At 38.2% G+C, this 22,375-nt stretch overlaps 1 protein-coding gene across 1 annotated transcript in view; it reads right to left on the bottom strand.

Annotated features, from left to right (window-relative positions):
- Positions 1–8,429: 8,429 nt before the first annotated feature.
- The window catches only part of LOC126252108 (teneurin-a), a 352,713-nt gene continuing 338,767 nt past the window's right edge, over positions 8,430–22,375 (bottom strand). The window contains exons 34-37 of the mRNA XM_049952972.1: positions 22,192–22,323; positions 15,330–15,587; positions 12,974–13,151; positions 8,430–12,871 (exon numbers count right to left, since the gene is read on the bottom strand). Coding sequence (XP_049808929.1) covers positions 11,628–12,871; positions 12,974–13,151; positions 15,330–15,587; positions 22,192–22,323 — 1,812 coding nt within the window. The 3' untranslated portion in view covers positions 8,430–11,627. The remainder of the gene's footprint in view (positions 12,872–12,973; positions 13,152–15,329; positions 15,588–22,191; positions 22,324–22,375) is intronic.

The following is a 22,375-nucleotide window of genomic DNA, read 5'->3' as shown; positions in this document are numbered from 1 at the left end:
ACCTTATTAAGTGGAGTAAAAACGAATACTGGGAGCACTATGTTTCCTCCCTGGAGATGTATGGCTCTTCATCACAGGTTTGGTCTAAGCTTTGGCAACTTCCTGGACTGACAGTGACAGTCAACTGTCCAGGGGCTTATCCTCCAAGATGCCCTGTCTATTGATCCATTGGTCCTTTCTGAGCACATCATGACACACTTTGCGCAGCACCAGCATCCTCTTCCTATCCTGCTATCTTTCTCCAGCACAAACACAGAATTGAACAGACCCCCCTCTGTTTCAACCCTTACCAAGCTGAACCCTATAATGAATTGTTCACTGAATGGGAATTCTTGCAGGCTCCTACCTCTTCACATGACATGGCTCCAGACCCGGATTCCATCCAGAACCAGATGAACCAATGCTTAGACATTACACAGGGGTACTATCTACTCAGGGTCTTCAACTGCGTTTGGCTGATGGGCGCCTTCCCCTCACAACGGCGAGACAGTATAATTATCCCTGTCCTGGGAAGAACCCAATGTCTCTTGACAGCTACCACACAATTAGCCTGATGAATGTACTTTGTAAATTGCTTGAGGGGATGGTTAGCTTCCAATTATATTGGGTACTCGAATCTCAGGGCCTTTTGCCCCTGTATCGGTGTGGCTTCTGGGAAGGACAATCTCCAACTGACCATTTACTTAGATTGGAAACTGCAATCTGACAGGCTTTTACTAACTGTTGGCACCTTGTTGTGGTCTTCTTTGACCTAATAAGGTATACAACATGGCTTAGCGCCATCACATTTTATTTACACTCCATGACTGGGGCTTTCACAGCCCCCGTCTGAAGTTTATTCGCAAGTTTTTATTCGGGTTTGAGTTGGCACTTCAGTCAGCACCCCTCAGATTCAGGAGAACAGTATTCCACAGGGTTATGTATTAAGTGTCATACACTTCCTCAGAGCCATTAATGGGCTTGTAACCTCTGTTGGCCCTCAGGTTACCCTGGCATTGTACTTCGACGATTTTTGGACTCGGTGTGGCTCCCACTAGGTAGCGTGTGCTGAGTGCCAGTTCCAAGGTGCCATCTGACAAACCTCTGCAAGGGCCGTCTCTCATGGCTTCTAATTTTCTCCTTCCAAAATGGGGCTTATGCAGCTCCTCAATGCTGCAGCACAGTCCCATTTCTTGGGCCTTATTTTTGATAAAAAGTTGATGTAGTTGCCACACATTCACCACCTGAAGACTACATGCATGTGGAAGCTTAATGCTCTCCACCTCCTGGCCCACACATCTTGGTGTGCAATTCATGCTACTCTTCTCCATCTTTACTGTATGCTCTGGTCTTGTCCAGACTAGAATATGGAAGTCAGATTTATGCCTTAGCGGCTCCTTACACTCTGAAAATACTTGGTCCTATTCACCATTGTGGGGTGCGTCTGGGTATTGGTGCCTTTCACAATAGTCCTGTTGACAGACTTCTCAAAGTCTGGGCATACTTTCAATTATTTATTGCACAAGAACTAAACGTTGTGCAGATGTCATACATATTGCATTTTGAAGAGAAACTCTGAAAGTTTTTTTTTTTTTTTTTTACAAACATTCGATATGCAAGCCATGAGTGACCTGGCAGATGTCAACATGGTAATCAAATTCTTGCCATACCCATCCCAGCATGGCATTGTTGACTGTGGCAGTCACTTCCCATATTCTCTCCCGGAGCTCTGCTACATCACGTGGTAGAGGCAGTACATACGCCAGATCTTTAATGTGTCCCCACAGAAAAAAGTCACACAGAGTGAGATCTGGTGATTGGGAGGCCATATCATGAAACAGCTGTCTCCTTCTGTAGCACGGCCGATCCATCGATGCGGCAGCTCCATGTTCAGGTACCCACAAACTTCACAACGAAAATGGGGTAGAGCCCCAACTTCTGTCGCAGGACTTTCCACACTGTCATTGGAGCCATTTCAAGTTCACGGGATGCACAATTCACGAATTTCTTTGGACTCCTTATGAATGTCTATTGTACGCGCACCACATTCACTTCACTCACACTGGGATGTCTGCTTCTTTTTGCTGAGCACAAGCAACCTGTCTTAACAATTTTGTTGAGGCAGTGGTAATTGGCCTTCCTTGTTGGTGGCTTCTTACTTTACTTGGTTCCAAACATCCACTGAACAGCTGTTGCACACTTGTTTTTGTTGAACTCCAACACACAGAAAGCACGCTCCGCACCTGAACTCGCTGTGTTTGTGACTAGCACTGACTATCGGCAAATTACCAAACTACTCTGTGGCGGTATACATGAAAAAAAACTTTCAAGCTTTCCCCTCAAAATTACATATGTATGATATCTGAACAATGTTTGGTTCTTGTGGAATAAATAATAGAAAGTGTTCCTGGACTTTATGTACACCCTGTACATTGAAGCCAACTCCTGGTTTTTTATGCAGTCGTCATTCACATTCTCTGACCATCCCTGTCCTCTTTACAAGCGAGGGACATCTCCCTCCTAATCACTGCCCACATGTGGGATTGCCAGTTGGAATGCATCTCACTTCCCTCTAATGGGATCTCCATCTCCATTCACTAAAATGAGCCCTATTTATTTCCTCTCACAGCCACCTTGGATGGTGCCTAGACAACGGATTAGGACTGACCTATTCCTGGGTCCTAAGGTCTCTGTCCCCCCTATGGTCTTCCAGTGTCTTGTACATTCTATCTTTGCCATCATCTTCTACACTGATGGTTCTAAGATGATAAATAAAGCGGGATACACTCTCACGTCTCCTACTGGCTTAGAACACAATTTAGTGCCTGAATCATGTAGTGTGTTCACAGCAGAGCTGCTAGCTGTAACCAGAACCCTTAGTTTTATTACTCAGGCCTTCCTCCCCAGTGTTTTAATACGTACTGACTGAATGAGCAGCGTGCTACTCTTGTCATCCTTTGGTCTCTGCTATCCGTGACCTTCTCTCCTCCCTTGGCTGTGGTGCCTGCTGTTTTCTTTCTCTGGATCCCAAGTCATGTGTGCATCCCAGGGAATGAACTGGCTGTCTGTTTGGTTAGAGAAGCTGATACTCACCCTCCATTCCCTTTCTTAACTCCAGCTGTGGATATGCAGATCTATGTCAAATCTCTCTTTGCCCAAAAGTGGAATGACATCTGGTGCGCTACTGCTCTCGGTAATAAACTCCACATAATCAAGGACACTACTGCACTTTGGTGCTCTTCCTTCTGCTCCTCTTGGAAGGAGATCACTGCTTTAGGCCGTCTAGGCATTGGTCATACCAGGCTAACCCATTGTTTCACCCTGAGTAATGAACCACGCCCACAATATGGTTGTGGAGCCAGACTGATGGTATCCCAGATATTGGTGGAATGTCCCATTTGTTTAGCTCTTCCTGCTAAGTACAGTCTTCCTTAATTTTAATAATAGCAGCAATTCACAGGTGGTTGAATTGGTCCTCAGTTTCCTCGATGAAAATGGTTATTTCCAGATATAAGGTTTTGCTTTAATCTTGGAGCAGGGGCAGGGTGGTTGAGGCTGGGGCCTCTCTTTTTTTCTCAGTCTAGGACCCCATAACCACTACCCCATGGTAAGATCACTCTTTTTTCCAATTTTTAGATTTGGTTTCAGCTTTTACTGTGTGTTTGGCTGTGCCTTGACTGTATTCATCCACTTTTAATGGACCCTCTTTCTCCTGTAAGTAACTTTGGAATCGCAAGGCTGATGACTTTGCCGTTTGGTCCCATAACCCTCTCAATTAATCAGTCAATAAGTCTCAAAATTTGTCTGGGAAAAATACTAGAACTTGTGTGGAAATCAGGGAAATATCAGGGAATTTTACTTGGGGAAACTTGTGGCAACCCTGTGGGTAATTTGATCAAGCAATGTCTGACAGTAATTATTACATCTGTTTAGAAAGGAGTAATTTGATCTACGGAAACTTCAAATAACCAAATATAATAACCAAAATCATATAATATTCTAGCATACGTCTATATAAGAACAAAACACGCACAATTCCGCAGTTATGCTTTTACACTGAAGTGCCAAAGAAAGTGGTATAGGCATGCATATTCGAATTCTGATATAAACAGGCAGAATATGGCGCTGTGGTCGGCAACGTCTATATAATACAGTTGTTACATTGGTTACTGCTGCTGCAACAGGTAGATTATCAAGATATGGTGAGTAGCAACTTTCCTTCTCTGTTATTGTTATCAAGATATAAGTGAGTTTGAATGTGGTGTTATAGTCAGCGCACAAGCTGTGAGACACAGTATCTCCAAGGCAGCGATGATGTGGGGATTTTCTCATATGAGCATTTAACAAATGTACTCTGTATATCAGGAACCAGTAAAACACCAAATCTCCGATATCGCTGTGGCCGGAAAAAGGTCCTGCAAGAACAGGCCCAACAATGACTGAAGAGAATTGTTCAAAGTGACGGAAGTGCAAACCTTCCACAAATTTCTGTACATTTCAGTGCTGGGCCATCAACAAGTTCAGTGTGTGAACCATTCAATGAAATATCATCGATACAGGCTTTTGGAGCCAAAGGCCAACTCTGTACCCTTGATGACTTTATGACACAAAGCTTTATGCTTTACCTGTGCCTGTCAACAATAACATTGGACTTTTGATGACTGGAAACATGTTGCCTGGTTTGACAAGTCTTGTTTAATTGTATCGAGTGGACGGACGTGTACGGGTATGGTGCCAACCTCATGAATCCATAGATCCTTCATGTCAGTATATGACTGTTCAAGCTTGTGGAAGCTCTGTAATGGTGTGGGGCATGAGAAGTTGGAGTGATATGGGACCCCTGATACATCTAGATACGACTCATACAGGTGACATGTATGTAAACATCCTGTCTGATCACCTGCATCCTTTCATGTCCATTGTGCATTCCGACGGACTTCGACAAATCCGGCATGACAATTGCGACACACCACACATCCAGAATTGCTACAGAGTGGCTCCAGGAAAACTCTTCTGAGTTCAAACACTCCCGCTGGCCACTGAACTCCACAGACATGAACTTTATTGAGCATATCTGGGGTGCCTTGAAATGTGCCATTCAGAAGAGATCTCCACCCCCTCGTACTCTTATTGATTTATGGACAGCTCTGCAGGATTCATAGTGTCAATTTCCTCCAGCACTACTTCAGACATTAGTCGAGTCCATGCCATGTTGTGTTGCAGCACTTCTATGTGCCCGCAGGGACTCTACACGATATTAGGCAGGTGTGTCAGTTTCTTTGGTTATTCAGTGTAGTTTTTTTTAGAGTTAAGTCTTGGTCAGCATGTAACTTGGTCTGGGATTTCAGTACTCTCTACACTGCGTGCCTCAGGATTATTCGAAGAGATGATCAGTGACTCTTACAATCAATGACAGACTTAACAAGTGACATTTGTAAACATGCCACTCTACCTTAACGAACAATTATCATCATTCTGTTGTACTTTGTAGACAGTTTGTTGAGCTACTATAGGAAAAATTACTTTGTGTGCCAATTAATTCATGATTCTCATCTTTTTGGCAGAATATAAAGTTATCCATCAAATGTGAGTACAAAAAGACCTGCATAAACAATTTTGATATGTAATGAGTGCCTGGTCTTTAGCTATGGGAATCAAACTTTAAATATGTGAAGTGATGTCATGTGAACATTTGAAAAGAACAACTGGACTTCTTTTTTTATTTATTAAGAGATACAATCCTATCACAAACATTTTCAGGTAAAGAATGAGTGTGTAAGCAATGAGCAATTGAAATGGATCTGTCAGTTGTGGGATACATTATTTTATTTGCTTCCCTGAAGTAGGAGTTAATACTGCTGAGATACATTATCAGCTTGTCATATGTATATGGATGGGGTTATGAGTGATGGTGTTGTTGGTCATACAGATGTGCATTATGACCGTTACAGTCGGTTGTGATTGATCAAGTTGTGCAACATTTTGCAAAATCGTGTGCAAGAAGTCTGTTTACAATTTCCAAACTTTCTGAAGATGTGCCACAGCTTTCAAGGACAACCCTCTTTAACATGTTCATAGAGTGCTAGATTACCATATTTTAGTGTATAGTGTGTACCAAAATATCTAACTGATGTTCAAAAAACTGAAAGAATGAATTCAGCCTAGGCATTTCTTCAGTGTTATTGTGAATATGGGGAGGAATTTCTGAAAAGAATCACGACTGGGGACAATACATACAAGTAGAACATGAGCTATGAAACTAAGGAACATTCAAAACAGAGGATGCGCACTCATTCTCTCAATGATGCCAAAACATTGAAGCAGATGCTGTCACACTACAAAATGATGATTACAGTTCCTTGAGATCACAAAGAAATTGAACAAAAGATTTCATGAGAGTAACACATGACAATATTGTGGCACTATAGGTTTGTTGTGGCTCTTATGAAATTCTATGAAGGGCAACCTAAAACAAACAGCACTCGATGATTACCAAAGGAATCATTCTCCTTTGTGACAATCCTTATCCCATACTGTGAGTCAAATGAAGGAGACCAACTATTTTGGCTGAGAGATTTTTCATCACCCTCCCTAGTCTGGACTTGGCACCATGTAACTTTCATCTCAGCATTTCATGACTAACGTTAAGCTCAAGGATGTGGTCAACAGCTGACGGTAGAACTGGGCAACACACTACTTTGATGAAGGGAAAAAGAAGCTGGTGTCACAGTACGAGAGTATTTGAATTGGGTGGCAACTACGTGGAGAAGTAATGTCAACACACTGTATATAAAAATGCATCCATTTCCTTTCTTTTTTTAACAGCCAACTGGATGTTAATTTCTGAATAGCCCTTTCATTAAATCATTGCCAAGTAAAAAAGTTGTATATCAATAGGAGAATGAGTGGCTGAAAGTACAATGTAACAGACTATTCTGCTACAGCAAGTAACTCTCCAGGTACACAGATGGAAAGAAGTGGTTCCAGTCCACAGCTGCTGGAGACAGGGGCCATGTGCGAGTGTGAAAGAGAAAGACTTGCGTTTGTGTGTGTGTGCTTTCTGTTTCCAAAGAACGTCTCTTGGCCAAAAGCTTGAATGTTTAGTAGTTTTTTCATTGTGCTTGTCTACAACTCAATGCTTCCTCTGTGTAGTGAGGAGCAGTACGCTTTTCATAATATTGTTGTTATTCCGTCCTAAACTATATACTGTTTAAATATGAAGATATGGCATTTAAGTCAAATCTGTGTATCTTCTATCCCATTTATTTTTTCTCAGTGACATGAATATGATGTCTTCTGTCAAAATTTCGAGCCTGAGAGATCATGGTCGATGCATAAAATAATTCACTAATGTTTTGTCCTCCTCTGAAGAAGACATCTTCAAATATAAAACATTAGTAACTGACAGCAACCGACACTATTTTATGTCTGAAGATGTCTCCACAGATGGGCATGGAATGTGTGTGAATAATTTTGTGTGTTGATTACAAACCCCCAGCTCAGAAGATTTAACAGAAGTAAAAACTGGCTATGAAAGGATACACTGTAGCCTTATTAAGAGTCTGGTGTTATGGCCCTGTGGTGACAATTTTCTGGCTTGTATTTCTTCTGTCTAATACATTCTACAAACATTATTAGTCCATTTGCTGAAAACCACCACATATCTGCTTAAATAGATACTTAAATCAAACAATGGAAAGTCCACAATGGAATGTAGCAATAGTACGAAAAGGAAAGTTGCCACTCACCATATAGAGAAGATGCTGAGTCCCAGATAGGTAGAACAAAAAGACTGTCACAATATAAATTTCCGGCCGACAAGGCAGCCTTTGTCGAAAATAGACACCACCCACCCACCCACCCACCACACACACACACACACACACACACACACACACACACACACACACACACACACACACACTTTTGACAAAGACTTTGTTGGCTGAAAGCTTATATTGTGACAGTCTTTTGTTGTGCCTATCTGCAACTCCACATCTCCACTATACGGTGAGTGGAAACTTTCCTTTTCAGATACGTGCAAATTCTCTAGAAATGCTCTGCAGGAATTCTTAATGCTCATGGTGATTTGCAGAATGCTGACATGCAAATGAAACTACTGACTCTAGGCCTTTTGCTCTCTGCAGAAATTTTCATAACTGGCATATTGACATCAATGTAGAGGGGTAGAATTTGAACATTACTTCTACTTAAACTCCTCCTCAGTTCATAACTATCTGGCTCTTATACAGATATATTCAGCTTCCATACATTCTTGCCACAGCTTTTGTGATCATCTGTCTTTCTTCAAAACATTTCACCTAAGTTTGGCTGCAGGAGCTGTCAATTCTGAATGTAATGCATTCATCACCATAAAAAGTATTACTCTTTAATATTTTCTTTCAAATATTATTTCAATACACATTTATTTCAAGTAGCATCATACCAAATAAAATTACAGCAATAAATACATTACAAACAATATTGTACTCTGAAAGTATTAAACACATATCCAGTTTCATCCAATATTACAAAAAAATATCTAAAAAGATTCAGTAGAAATGAACCTCCTTAGCATTTCTCTGAAGAATGTCATTATGCATTCAGAACTGTATGACACGCATTTCTTTTTTTCTGTAGCACATCTGGCAAGCAAACACTGAACTTTTTTTTATATTTGTGAAATGTACTGACAGTGAAATTAATGAATGATCAGAATTCTGGTAATTCTGTCATTTCTGTCTCCACTTGGACTGCTATCATCCAACAAAATTTTAACAGAAGAAGCATATTCTGCAAATAATGACACAGTGTCATTACTTTCAAGTATTAGTACTAGTAGTACTAATCATCCTAGTAATAATAGTTACATACTTCACAGAAGTTAAATTTAAAAAATTGTCCACTTTTGTTAGTTTCTCATCATAGATTACTTAAGGCAGAGGTATTCATCCACATTTCACATTCTATTTCTGTTGTAAATTGAAACTGTAAAAGCAGAGGAAGCATTTTTCAAGCAGTTTTAAATTTATAAGCTCTTTTCTTGGGGAAAATTGAAACAATGCAGTTTTGTGATCATACATTCATCCAACATGCGTACACACAAGTTATACTCAGCATAGGGTCCACAACTTAATAACACAATACACTTACATATATACATGAACATCAAAGTCTTAGTTGTTACTAAGTTAACTTAGATAACATCTGAAAAATTAGAACAGTGTAGAAGAGCTGGTGTGTAACAATGATGTTTTTAAAAAATTATCCCTACATGCGAGTTTCTGGAAGTAGACCAGTCAAAACTTAAGGAAAATAAAATTGTTTAAATGATGCACATATTAGTTAAATGTAACAACTAAACAAGAGACATGTGAGTCACTTGCTGTTTTCAAGTTGTGGTCAATAATTCAGATTTTAATTCCAGATTTTGACTACCAGATATTCCTTGACCAGTTAAAGTTCTCAGAAACAGTTCCACAAACTAAATATTCACTGGATGAAATCATGAGTTTTACTTAAAAAAAGAATCGATCTAACAATGGTATACACATCCCTGCATTACTTTGCCCTACTGATATTGTGCAACTTCTGGCCAAAAACTATGATGACTCAGATAATTTGCATACAATTTTTAATATTCTGTTTCTAGCTGAGCAACACTGACATTGATACATTTTTCAACACATATTAACATAATTGATAAAAATCAAGAATTAAAACTGTACAGCAAACACTGACAAAAATATCTGTATACAGCAGTTACACACCACTTAAGTATTTTGATTTATTTTCAAAAGGGACGTTATAGCAAAACATATATTATTTACACTTTAACTGACTACTCACTAGTAAGTAAAAGTCTCAACATCATTGTTAGTATATATAAATATACATTGTGATGCTGATACATGGATTTGCTAATCATCTTAACAGCACTGATGAACTTTTCTTCCTGGACCCTGTTTTCAAATTTAATAGGTGTACATATTAAGGTGACCAGACATCTTGACAGGAACAAACAAAGTGTCATAAGCCTACAGTACATCTTATTTTTTGCTCTACAATGTATGAACTAGTGTAAATGGAAACCACGTAACCACATATTACAAACACTGGAAACATATGTCACACAAAATGCTGAACACTGTTTACAATATCTATACATTTAATTGCAATACTTTAACATATAACATTCAGAAGTTATCCAAAGTCAAGCAATGAGAAAGTATCATTATAATAAGATCTTTAATAGTGATCACACAATTATTGTCACATCATATACATTTAAATGTTCTTGCTACAGCATATGTTCCAACAGCCCTATGACAGTATAGAAATCTGATCACCTTATGGAAATAAATGCAATGAGTAATGTATTAACATACATACAATACAAAATATATTTAAATAAATTGTGCACTACTTAGATTTTTGGTATTCTGCTTGGTTTTCCCCTCTAGAGTCTTTTCAACCACATGTGGCAAAAATAACATACTGTACATAAATTATTCTAATAATGCAAAACTTAAAGTAAAATACTGTATACAACTGATACATAATTACATTTTCACATACGAGCATAACATTAAACATTTTAGCAGAAACGAGTATTTCAATTTACACATTTTACTCTTTGCACAACACTTCCACCACGTAATAAAAAATATATAAATATTGGTAACACATGATGCGTGTATACATAGCTACACATTTCCTTTAATGGACACATTTAACTTTTTTATATGTTAATATACACATCTTTATATTTTCGGTCGGATATACCAAACATAAAAATAACAGCATTAGTCACTTCACAACATTGCACAGAGCTCACACATTAGATTTATTCATCCTCGAAACTTTCACGGAATTGTTTGCAGTTCGACACTTTAAAACTGTTTGTTTTTATAAATATATGTACATAATTTTAAAGATCCGGTTTGTTAAAAAATGTAGTTTTCCACAGTGAACGCACTAAAAATCTGCGCACCATAAAAGATGTTTATGATATATTCATGACTATTTTGGCATCTTTGAAATAGCTAACACATTTGGTAGAAAATAATACCACTTTTATTCTTTGTGTATGGACAATCTTGAAGAAGCATTATAAAAGTTTGCGTAATCGCTTATCACTTGGTCTGGATGCATCTGTTAAACACATGTTCAGTGGCAATATATCACTCTTTAACTTACTACATCACATGTAGAATAGTTGGCACACTTAACATTTTATTTTAGTTTTTAATATAAAAGTAACACAGACTTACACAATGTATACATTAAACGGTATCAAATGTTATATCTTCTGAAACTACTCTTTAGCACTTTGTTGTATTTTTTAGAAGTCTAGCACGTCAGTTTTTTCTGACGAACGAAGTCCCCACTATTACGGTCTTCTTTCAGTCTTTGGCTCTGTATTTAAGTGCTAAACACTATCCATTCTTTTTTGTGCATGCTCATATCAGTTCTGCTGAAACATATTTTACCGTGAGTACCAAAGCATGTCTAAAGAATATTCCTTAGTTCCTGTATCTCATTAAAAACTGTCTGTTGACAGGTGTAGAATACACACAATGTGTCATGTAAGCAAATCATTGGGAGAAATGAATTTATCATTCATTTAAAAAAATCTGACCACTGTTTCAGCACAAGGAATTGTGCTGAGTCCACTGAAGCCACCAGTGTTTTTTATTGAGGCAGCTTTTCTGATGTGACTCAGAGCTGTACAGTGCACCTAGGATGTCCACGGGGCTTTCCCTTTTGTGATGCGTATTACCAGTGTTTGATGATATTTTGACATATCTCGAGAAAAGTCTCTGCCCCAGGCTTCTCTTTTTCCTTCTTCGTTTATTTGACTCGTTTCCACCAGATGAACTCTTTTTAATGAAACGTATATTGAATGGATCCTCTGCAAGTTCAGGGTAACGTTGGACATCATGGAAATATTCACCATCATAATTTGAGGCATATCCTACCTTAATAATCTCTTCTACTTCAGCTGCTGACCAGTCCACTGTTCCTACAAAGTTGTTCCGTAATGCTTCCCTCTCTCTGTGCCAAGCCTTCCGGACTGCCTGTCCTTTCGCATGATGTAGCAACCTTTGTTTCTCCTTCTCTGGTGTTGTTCCATACCGTAAATTTACTACAGCACTTAATCCATGTATTTTCAGGTCACCAATTTTACCAGTCCCCCCACTACTCTCTAAAATCCCTGCTTCCTTCTCATGATAAGTTATGTTCACTTGACCACCTAGGCGCTTTAGTTGACCCCGATCTTCATTGGCTCTCCATGTTTCCTCTTTCACAAAAAAGAATGCATCCTGTTGTGCATTGTGCACCAAGAAGGTAAATGGTAATAGGTATGACTGATTGAAGACAGATGTAAATACATCCTTGTATATTGCATTTGCTCCAGGAACGCTACTAATAACAGCATATCCTTCTTGTGTTCTAGATACAAGTATACCGCGGCCAAATGGTGGTTCTGATGCTGCACCCAAACGCCTGAATGGAAACACTGATGCTGGATTTGTGGCAGGGAAGTTCCCAGGTGGCCAAGTATCTCTCTTCATTGCAGATCGAGGTGGGGATGACAAAGTTGAAGCATCACCCAACTGCCGTTCTGCTAGGTGTGCTAGGAAACCAGATGCCACACCAAATGCTGGAAGTACTCCATTCTGTTTGAGCTGAATTGAGGACTGTGACAGCATAAGTTGAGGCATTGCAGCAGACAACATTCCTTTGGTAGGATCTCCAGGAAAAGGTCCAAGTGAACCACCAAACCCAACAGTTGACAACAGACCTCCACCTGGCAGGCTTGCAGGATAAAGTTGAGGAGCTAAGCTTTTCAGATCATATCCAAGGAGTGAAAGCCAGCTTTCATGGTCTGAAAAGACAAGAAGAGTGTTTACAATTAATTCCAAATCCAGCAAGTAATCTGACCACTTCATATTACTATTATATCAAATAATTATTATACATTACAAACCTGTTAGATGCTGTGGATTCCTTCTTACATTAATTGGATCATTTCCATTAAAGCGATATAGATGCAAGTGTGTTGGTGTAGCTACTCTGTCCAATACTCCTTCCCACATTGGTGACATCCACTGTCCAATCAATGGATCATAGACCTTTCCATTTGGCATGTGAACAAGGGAAGTTACCTGAAAAACAGAGAACTAAATGTAGTTTTTGTATTTTAATAAGCTTTTGAATTTCTTCAGTTTCTTGAAAATCTCTGTTAAACTATCACTGCCATCAGTTTAATATGGCATTTGACAATGTTAGCCAATAACAAAGCTGCATCTCATCATCCGATGGATGAGTATGTGTGAACTGGTTCTGAAAAATTTCTGTGCAGTTTATCATGCACTGTACCACACAGTTCTATCAAGAAATGTCTTTAAGACTCCATCTGGGTCTGCCTGAGTGCCTGGTGCAAGCCTTTCTGTTTTATGCCACTTTGGCAAATTGCATGTATTTGTGGTGAATATGAGATGAATTGATTAGGACAACACAAATAAGCAGTCCCCAAGGTGAATAAAATTTCCGACTTGGCTGGGAATAAAACCCGGAGCACCCCCTCGATCACACAGTGGTGTACCAGATAGAGGCGTGGAGTTATGATGTCAATGTTCTATCATAAATGGCAGGGAAAGAAATGTACACAAGATTCCCTGTTAAAAGCAAGCCCAGATGCTCAATAACATTCATGTCAAGTGACTCACAAGGCCAAGTGACATGTTGATGTTAATCCACTTGTTTCACAAATTATGACTGAACAAACCTAGCAGTTTCAATCATGAATCATCATCGTGGAAGAAGGTATCTTTGGTATGAAATATCATCTGTGCCATAAAATGAACTTGACCAGTTAAAATTACTGCATAATGATTGACCATGATTCTTCCTCGGAGAGTAAGAATAGAACCTACAGAATGCTACGAATCAGAAGAATAAATCTTTTTGCAGAGCTACCTTATGCTCCCCAAGGAGAGATGCATACTTGTAGTGATTGACTGTGCCTTCCAGAATGATGAGATCACCCAGAGAATGCCACAAAAACATCTCCCAAAACACTCTCTCCTCTGGCCTGGACTGTCCCAATGATTGTTGCAGGATGTTTGCCGTCAGATGTTTCATGCTGTTCATTCCACAGGCCATTAGTCCGATGGAGCATAAAATGTGAATCATTTGCAGTTGCACATCTATCTACCCATACACATCTTCACAGCCATCATTCACTCTGGTCATTTATGGCCCATGGTGCAACATAATTGCCTCAGCATCAGTATTGGACTGCGCCATTTTGCCATGCATGGTATAATTAAACCATGGTAGCACACGAACAGTTTACAAACTTAGTGTTCACAGAAATGCTTCCACTCTTGGCCAGAAAGCCAATGGTCATATCCTTTTGGACATTAGATACATCAACTGCACATAGAAGAGTGAATATTAATTTATTACTTGCTGGGTTTTGCAGCAATCTAGGATTGTATCTCCCCATCATGATACAAAACAACATATATACAAATGATATTCATTTTGTAAATTCAAATGTCTTTCTCTTGAATTTATAAACTGAATATTAATATACACAAAGTAGCCACACACACCATAACATGGCTTGCAGAGTAGAGACATGGATGTAGATACTTGAGGATAATAGCCATACAAACAGGTGTGTTGTAGAAACGATAGTTGAACCTTATATCAATAAATCAGCACCTTTTACAAGTAGTTAAGTAGTAACTTTTGCATGTGCAATTTTAATCTATACAAACATTTAAGGAATGGAAAGGAAAAGAGAAGGTGTGGTATGCTTTTTCGCTATTCTATAAAATCAAACTCCGTAGCTAGATTGCTATACATATTGGACACAGTCAAAGTCAAGCCTTAGCATCCAGAGATGATGTGTGTGTGAGTTGTGCTTGTGTGAATATGTGTGGTTTTCTACTTCTGAAGAAGAACTTTGTCAAAAAGATGAAATATTTCTAATATTCTTTCTCACTGCGCCTGTCGGTGACCCAACACCACCTCTATGTGGCAAGTAGCAATCTGTCTTTTTTTTTATTCTAGAAGTCTACACTATTTGTTAACATTTTAAGTATTCATGTAAAACTGTTGATATTTCTGTCAGGCCACTTGAAAAGCTAGAGCTTCCTATTCCTCTGTCTGAAATCATAATTAAAACACCAAACACTTGAAGAAGAAGAAGAAGAAGAAGAAGAAGAAGAAAAAAAAAAAAACATTTGTAATACTGAACTGCAGAACTAAATGTTGAAAAAGTTATTTACTGTGATACTGCATTGCCAGATTAACATTCTAAATTATTTTACCTGGTCTAGAAGTCCACCACAGAAGTCTACTGGCAGATAAAGATATGGATTTGAATCATATACAATATGGCCATAAGGTGAACGCATAATTTCCCTTATGCCTTCTCCATACTGATTGAAAACCATAACAGGAGTTCCACACTGGTCTGTTGCAATATAATATTTGTGCCTGTGCACTTGAGCAAATATCAGATGACCACGGTCATCGTAAACAAGAGACATGAGTTTGCCATCTCGTGGGCTGTAGATCTGGCTTACCTGAAACAGTACAAAAAGGGCAACATTTAAAGTGATGGTGATGTCTGGTGGCCATCTATCTCATTACACTGTTGCACAGAGGAAATAAAATACACAGAAATAATGTTGAAACTATTCCAGATTTTGTTCATACTTTACATGAAAACTCAGAAATTGAATCACTTGGACAGAGTTATCTAGAAGAAAACAGTTGCCAACTTTTTCGAACATGTTGAGAAAGGAAGTGTGTGAAGTACAATCTTCACCATAATAATAATAATTATTAATAATAATAACAATTTTTCTCACATGACATACAGCAAGTTTTGGATCAAGGCAACCAAGTAGATGGCATACTTCTTGACTTCTGAAAAGTGTTTGACTCAGTAATTATTATTATTATAATTATTACAGTTAAGATTGTAATTATTATTATTATTATAAATCGCTACATAAATTTTTAAAAACGCAGGGAGAATGAGCATCTAATCAAAAGCATAATTATGTTTAGCATACACTCAGTTATCATATTACGATTTAATGACTAGAATAAGTAATACTTGAACAGTAATTAATCTTCTTTATTAATGTACAATTTTGATATTTGTTGTAATTTTTATTCTATTTATGGCATTTTCTAACACATTTATGACATTTTGTAATCAGTTCTATGTACCAGTTACAAATGCTAAGAATGCGAAAAGCTTGAGGGAGTGAGGGGGAGAGACCAGATACTCTGAACCAAAAGATATATGTACAGAATGAATACATATGACTATTAGCAAACCGGAAAATTTAAAAATGGAAAATAATTGCTAACATCTGATTGACTTTTATACCATATGGCATGAATTTTCCACCTGCAGTTTATTCCAAAAGAATTGCATCACTGTAATTTCTGCCAGTGAATAACTATGCTTCGTTTGGCTGTTAGGCTACAGAATCTTTCCACTACATAAAACACTTAGTGAACCTGAGTTGTAAAGAGGGCATCATAGACAGAGCGATGCTGAATGAAACATGTTTGGCTGTCAAGAGAGCAATGTGTGATGCCTTCAATGACTACTGCAGCAGAGTACTGTCAAGTGATCTTTCACAGAACCCACAGAAATTCTGGTTGTATGTAAAGGCTGTGAGTGGCACCAAACTTAGTGTCCAGTCCCTAAAGATTGAGGCAGAAAATAAAATTGAGGGTAGCAAAGCAAAAGCTGAAATGCTTAACTCCATTTTCAAATGTTCCTTCACAAAGGAAAACCCAGGAGAATTGCCCCAATTTAATCCTCACACTAGTGAAAAGAAGAATGAAATAAGTATTAGCGTCAGTGGTGTTGGGCAACAGCTGAAGTCATTAAAACTGAACAAAACTCCAGACCTCGACGGAATCCCTGTCAGATTCTATCCTGAATTTGTCGCTGAGTTAACCCTCTTCTAACCATAATCTATCATAGATCCCTTGAACAAAAATCCATACCTAGTTCTTGGAAAAAGGCACAGGTCATATCTCTCTACAAGAAGGGTAGCTGAAGTGATCCACAAAACTACCACCCAATGTCATAGACATTAATTTGCTGTAGAACTTTAGAACATATTCTGAGCTCAAACATAATGAGCTATCTTGAACTGAATGACCTCCTCAATGCTACAAAGTATAGATTCAAAAACATCGATCTTATGAAACCCAAGTCACATTTTTCTCGCACGACATATTTCAAGCTTTGGGTCAAGGCAGCCAAGTAGATGGCGTGCTTCTCGACTTCCAAAAAGCATTTAAGTCAGTACCACACCTATGCTTATTGTCAAAAGTACAATTATATATGGTATAAAGTGAAATTTGTGACTGGATTGAGAACTTTTTGGTAGGGAGGACACAACATGTTATCTTGGCTGGAGAGACATCATCAGATGTAGAAGTAACTTCAGGTGTGCCCCAGGGAAATGTGTTGAGACCCTTGCTGTTCATGTTGTATATTTATGACTTTTCAGACAATATTAATAGTAAAACCAGGCTTTTTGCAGATGATGCAGTGCTATCTGAATAAGCTGCATAGATATTCACTCATATCTTGATAAGATTTCAATGTGGTGCACAAATTCCCATCTTGCTCTAAATGTTTCAGAAATGTAAAATTTTGCACTTCACAAAACGAAAAAACACAGTATCCTATGACTACATTACCAATGAGTCACTGTTGGATTCAGCCAACTCATACAAATACCTGGGTCTAACACTTTGTAGGAATATGAAATAGAATGATCACATAAGTTCAGTCATGTGTAAAGCAGGTGGTAGACTTCAGTTGAATATTGAGGAAGTGCAGTCACCCTACAAAGGAGACTGGTTACAAATCGCTCTTGCGATCAGACCTAGAATATTGCCCACGTGTGTGAGATCTGTATTAGGTAGGACTAACAGGTGATACTGAACATATACAGAGAAGGGCAACATGAATGGTCACAAGTTTGTCACAGAGATACCGAAGGGAATGAACTGGAACACTCCTGAAGATAGAAATAAACTATAAGGAGAAAGTCTTATTAACAAAGTTTCTAGAACTGGCTTCAAACAACTACTCTAGGAATATATTACAACCCCATACATATCACTCACATAGGATAGTGAGGATAAGATTAGAATAATTACTGCATGCACAGAGGCATTCAAACAATCATTCTTCTTATGCTCCATATGCGAATGGAACAGTAATAAATTCTAATAATTAGTACTATGGGGCATAATGGCTGCCATGCACCTCACGGGGATTTTCAGGGGTGTTCAGATGGATAATAAACTGTTGTGGAAAGCCCACGTTCAAGATCTTGTTCAAAGACTTAATGCTGCCATTTTTATTATTCGAATGGTATCTGAAGTAAGTGATCGTTCGACAAGAAAAAGTCTACTTTGCTTATTTTCATTCGCTTATGTCATACAATATTTTGGGGTATATCTTTCCATTCTCAAAGGATATTTTTGGCTCAGAAACAGACAGTTCGGGCAATACTTGTTTACCTCTGTTCACTACTCAGGCTATTCTGACACTGGCCTCTCAATATATATATTAATTACTGTCATTTCTTGTTAACAGTATCAGCTCATTCCCACAAATTAGCAGCTTTCATTCAGTTAATATCAGGCAGAAATCCAATCTGCATCTGGATCACACTTCCTTAACCCTTGTGCAGAAAAGTGTGCTGCATCCATTTTCAATAGGCTACCACACAATTCAAAAATCTTAGCAGTAATCCATGTGACTTCAAATCAAAACTGAAGAGTTTCCTCGTGGGTCACTCCTTCTATTCTGCCAAGGAGTTCCTTGAAAAATTAAGCTGATTCCTATTTCACATTGTTGATTGCATTTACTTAAGCTTATGGCTTGGCTTTTTTGAGTTCATAAACATTTTATCTTTACAGTTAGTGGCAATCTACCTATTCCTTACAATGTTAACATTCCAACCTGGAGTTTCCATTTTCTGAAATTGTGTACTACAGTGAGAGATCAATGGGATGATCAGAAAGTACCAAGGAACCCAAACTGCAGTAGCAAAAATTAGAAATTTATGATTAGTGGCACATGTCCCTTATTTTGCATCAGGAAACAGTGGCATATATAAAAGCCTCAAGCTGTGAGTTTGAGGTCCAGTCAGTCAGCTCGTTGTCAAAGCAGGTAGTTACCATTCAACATACCAAACTGGTTGATTGTTTTGGATACAACTGTGATTAAACAGTGATTTTAAAAGGCATGGCAGACTTCAATTTGAAAAACAAGTTCTCAGTCTCAGTTCAAAGCCACATTTTAGATGTACTTCCAACAACTCAGAGAGAAAAATTTCCAGAACAGCATTACAGGTTACATTCTTCATCCACGTGAGCACTGATCAACTTACGTGATTACTTGATTGCTCATCACAACAGCATGTCACCAGAGATCTTAAGGCATGTATGAAAGGATCATGAGGAAGACAAAACAAGTACCTTCCAATTCAAGGATACCCAATAAAATTAATGAGTCATTCCATGTCAAATCAACACAGATGCCAACCTAACTTTCTTCGATTTTCATAAAATTTGGTGTGTTCGTTGTACATGACAAGAGAGTGAAAAATATCAAATTAGGGAATTTCGGCGCAAGTAAAACAAGAGTAATGGCCACTCAAAATTCTAAAAAAGATATAACAGTGAACCAGGTAATTTTGGAAAGGTCTTGAAACAAGCTATTCCATGATATGCAATTTTGTCATATTTGAAAAATGTACACAACGAAGGGCAGTGACCTTGACCTTTAACCTTGAATATCTCAAAACATGCCACCTTTGAAACTAACAAAATAAATAAATAAATACATTTGCTTCTTCATGTTACACTATAAACCACAGTAAAAAAATCAAGTTGAGATGAACATGGGATTAAGAGATATAAATTAATATGTACAGCAATGCGCTGCATTAATTCATTATTCAGACTCCTACAATATGAAACAAAACTCTGAAAACGATGTTTATTGTTAAAAAGCTGGTGTTATAATATAGCACAGTAGGTTAGTACAGTCCACAGGCCAATAGAAAGCATTTATAATATGCAAGACCACACTCTATGACATCTGACCTTCAGTGATGTGAAACATGATATAGCCATCTCAGTTGAAAACATGCTTGGAAGGCATGGTAAACAGGTTCAGTTTTACAGAAACAAATATGGAAAATGTGTAATCTAAACTTACTATGCCTCAGTACTGGGAAGCAACATCTAACACTGTGTATCTTTTGGTGAATGGAAATATGTTTACCCTGTTGCTGTTCTCACATCAATCTTCATATGAATGTCATTGTCCACAGTTAATATGTCAGGTTTGTCAGGGCATACATATGAAAGTGAAGACCCATGAGGATGTAGCAAGCTAATTGAAATCGCATTGGTATCTTCATTAAGATTCAAAACACATCTGTCACCAGCAACCTATGTACATGCATGCAATAAATCTTGTGATATTACCGAGGAACAAGTCTCATTGGATCCTAGTTACAGATTCATTTCTGACATCTGGTAAATTGGAGAAAACTTTCATTTTGATATTGTAATGGCCAGTGGGAACAACACAGTCATACTCACTGTTAGTTGTGTACTGAAAGTGACACACGGCAATGTTCTTGGAACACCATTCAACCAACTGTCTGGGTGTCATTATATATGAGTTGTAGATCCACTGCAGATTGGTAGGGGCAGCAAGTCTCTTGATGAGCAATACTATCACATGGTCCTTTGCCATGTGATGGGGCAAAGAAATGCCACTCTTCAGAGACCTTGAAATCAGCATTATGAAAAGATTTGTTGGCACAAATTCTTGCGATTTATACTGGGCTGCAGCACCATCTGAGAAGTAGTACTTGGGTGTTTTATGGAAACAAGCTGATGAAGCTAACCAAGTGATGCTGAAAAAGATGAACACTCACTGTGTCATGGTTGGGCATTCTGATATTATAACAAAGGAAATGTGATCAACAGCACAGTTTTCTGATTGTTTATAATAAACAACAAGTGGATGAATGGTGGCCAATGAAACACCAGCACTTCATCCTGCAGGACACATGCATAATTTTCTGCAAAATCATGTACTACAATTTATTCACCTTCTAAGTGTTCACATGCCACAGTGTCTTCCCTGGACTCAGAGACTGTCTCTGATACTCCACATACATTGTCCCAGTGTATTCTGCCAACACTGGTCATGAACGGGTGGTCAATTGAATTTTTGGTAGACACGGGCTATTGTCAGCCTAATTAACTTAGACATGCACAGGCTCTTGGGCTGCCCTGCACTGCGATGAACACTATTTTGAGTAGTGTCTTATGGTAAACAGTTTATTCTATTGTAAGGGCAATCCTCCATTGCAGCACATTATAAGAATGTGGATCGGCAATTTACACTGCCAATAAAATGCTGTCTTTGGTTCCTCTTACACATGGCATTTTCCTTTGTTATGGTTCCAGTTTAAGTTGTTCATTGTTGTAATCCCTAGGTATTTTGCTGAACTGACAACCTTGTATTTGTGTGATTTGACACATAATCTTGCTGATGCAGAGGATTTCACACTTTTTATTATTTAGGGTCAATTGCTGCTTCTTACACCATGCAGATATCTTTTCTAAATCATTGTGTGACTTTAAGCTCCTCCTAGACAATGATTAATTCCTTTCAGGTACAAACAGTGCCATCATAGGTTTACTCACGAAACAGTAATATCATTTTCCATCATGTTCTCTCTAAAAACGTAGTTTATCATACAACTAAAACAATAAACAAGTCATTCTATAAAAGCATTTCATACTTCATCTCATTCAGCTACAATTAGTGGTAATGTTATTGCAACCAAATTATTCGGTCTACAGCCCAACATGGCAAGTCTCTTCCAACTGAAACTTCAGTGAATTGGGGCTGAAGTTTCATAGCTTATTTAATCAAGCAGGTCCCTACTTGGTCTCACCATGTCAAGACTTCAAATAAAAAAGAATAGCTGAAAGTATCAGTAACCATAACTAGAAATGAGTTAAAAAACAGCTGACCTAATGAATTTCATTTGAGCTTGCATCTTTCTGTCGTGATAAGAGATGAAACAATTTTTGAATACTTACTTCATTAGGCCGCATGTGATTCGTGTAGAAAAACTGAGTTACATTCCCGTAATTATCTTTACGTGTAGCCAAACGATCCAAATGATCATAGTAATAACGCACATCAAATCTACCTCTCTTTGTTGCTCGAACCTGAAAAGAAGACTTGATCAGTTCCTATTAAATCATCTAGTCTATGCAAAAA

This window comes from Schistocerca nitens, chromosome 4, assembly GCF_023898315.1.
Source record: "Schistocerca nitens isolate TAMUIC-IGC-003100 chromosome 4, iqSchNite1.1, whole genome shotgun sequence".
NCBI classification, from domain to species: domain Eukaryota; kingdom Metazoa; phylum Arthropoda; class Insecta; order Orthoptera; family Acrididae; genus Schistocerca; species Schistocerca nitens.
Note: the sequence above shows the minus strand (reverse complement) of the source record. Positions and strands in the feature narration are given on the sequence as shown.